Source organism: Macadamia integrifolia, chromosome 3 (genome assembly GCF_013358625.1).
Source record: "Macadamia integrifolia cultivar HAES 741 chromosome 3, SCU_Mint_v3, whole genome shotgun sequence".
NCBI classification, from domain to species: Eukaryota; Viridiplantae; Streptophyta; class Magnoliopsida; order Proteales; family Proteaceae; genus Macadamia; species Macadamia integrifolia.
Window position 1 is genome coordinate 27,454,160 of NC_056559.1, and position 2,256 is coordinate 27,456,415.

The window sequence follows — 2,256 nt, forward strand, 5'->3', positions numbered from 1 at the left end:
GGGGGGGGGGAGGATAGGACTGCGAACGCTGGAAAGGTTATAATATACCCAATGAAAAGGTCACAGCAGAACCGAAAAAATTATACGAAGAAGAATTAACAGAAAGGAAAAAACCTACAGGCTGCAACCACATATTATTGTTCACAAATTTGAACTCACATAATAAAACAAAATTGCCTAGCAAAACTAAAAAATGTAAAGATAATATCCACTTATTAATATTTTTTTTTTAAAGCAAGCTGCATCAGACATTAAAAGAGATAATAATATAATTAAAGGAAATTTCTAAATTCTTGCAAGACACACTAGATGAGATAATTTCAGTCAACTCAAGAAGGATGGCATATCCTCAACAGGTGCATCATTTTTGTTGAGATGGCACAACATCGAAACATCTTATGTAAGTTCCCTCTTAGCTTGCGTTCAGAGGTTCTTCATTAGCTTGTTTGGTGAACATTAGGTTGGCCTCTCTAAATAGTCTAATAATACACTACTGGCCAACAGGGAAGTTTTTGTGTAGCATTTTCAATTTTGTTGTTTTTTGCAAAATCTGGAAAGAGAGAAGCTTGAGGGTTTTTAGCAATGTCAAAACAAAGAGGCATTCTTTCCTCTAGATTTTGGTCTCTCTAAATAGTCTAATTCTATGGAGCATTTTCCATTTTCTTGCTTTTTGCAAAATCTGGAAAGAGAGAAGCTTGAGGATTTTTTGCAATGTCATAACCAAGAAAGCCCCTTACTGAGCTGTTTTAATGAAATATGGCATCCTTTCCTCCAGATTTCGGCCTTTCTAAATAGTCTAATACTACACTATTGGCCGACAGAGAAGTTTTTATGGAGCATTTGCCATTTTGTTGTCTTTTTGCAAAACCAAGAAAGAGAGAAGCTCGAGGGTTTTTAGCAATGGCATAACAAGAAAGCCCGTTACTCAGTTGTTTTTATGAAATCTGGCATCCTTTCTTCCAGATTTTAGAGGCTGCTAGATTGGCTGCTTTGAATTCCATTTTATCTCTTAATATAGGGAAATTCGTGAGTTTGTAGTTTGTCCTAAACTACAACTTTCTTTCTTTTTCTGCTCTGTTCGCCCAAAAAAATTAGTAATTTACTGCTAACAGAAAGTAAGATTCATTCAACGAAAAAAAAAAAAGGATAATTGATTATGTGGCTCTTGAATGATCCAGAAACAAATCAAACAATAAAAAAGAGACTTCAATTATTAAGACCCCCTTTAATTACCCGTAAACAATCACAGCAATAAGATTGAATGCAAAATATTTACACCGAAAGTCCAAACTAATCCAATGGATAAACAAAAAACCCAGCTAAGATCATTCACCCAAACACTACAACGCCATGTAACCAAGCATTCAACTTTTTCTGGATTCACAAATCACAACAATCAAAGAAAAGAAAGGAGGGGAGACAGAACCACACCACCCCCCCCCCCAAAAAAAAAAAAAAAAAAAAAGGGAAAGGATTGAAGAAACGACTTACCATGGCTGGTGTTTCAATTCCAAAAGTACCGATAAAACCCTAAACCGTAATAACAAAAGCAATAACGCTTGTCTCCACCTTCTATATTCCTGAAATCTGTTCGATCACAAAACAGCGTTACTTTTGATCATCAACAACTAATCATTTATTTTTGCATAACTACAAATTAATAAGGTTTTTACTTTTTTTTTATTATTATTTTTTTTTTTATGTGTGATTAAACTGTGGTAGCCAAAATTTAAGAGGCTAACATTTTTATTTTTTAAAGCAAATGTCCTTCATTTTTTAATTTTTCATTTTCTTTAAATTGGTTTAATAACATAGAGTAAAACAAGTTTCTACCAAAAAAATAAATAAATAAATAAGAGTACAACAAGTAAATAAACCAAAATCAGTCCAAAATTCATTAAAATGACTAAATTTTACGTAGTTTTGTATACCTTTGTATGGGAAATCAAATCCAAATAAAACCAAAAATTAAAACCAACCTAATTACAAACCGATATAGGAAATCAAAATCAAACAGCATCGAAACCAAAGACAAACCAAAACTAGAATTTCCTTACTGGCTCAATTTTGGTTTCAACATTCCCACATTGAAACCGATTCAATCCATATCGAAACCGAGCCAAACCAACCCATTGACACCCCTACTTTTAATGTAACCACCATGTAACAGTTAAAACTTAAAACAGGTGTAAGAGAAGATATCGTTAAGGGCTATGTGGAAACCATACCCCCTACCCCAACCGAAAAAAAAAAAAA

The 2,256-nt window shown here is 33.3% G+C and overlaps 1 protein-coding gene across 2 annotated transcripts in view; it reads right to left on the minus strand.

Moving 5' to 3' along the window:
- LOC122073650 (U4/U6 small nuclear ribonucleoprotein Prp31 homolog) overlaps positions 1–1,643 on the minus strand; it is a 34,149-nt gene extending 32,506 nt beyond the window's left edge. For both annotated transcript variants that reach the window (XR_006138844.1, XM_042638273.1), the window contains exon 1: positions 1,492–1,643. Coding sequence is in view for 1 of the 2 variants with exons in the window: in XM_042638273.1 (XP_042494207.1) it covers positions 1,492–1,494 (3 nt within the window). In the remaining variant the exon portion in view is untranslated. The remainder of the gene's footprint in view (positions 1–1,491) is intronic.
- Between the last annotated feature and the right edge of the window lie 613 nt (positions 1,644–2,256).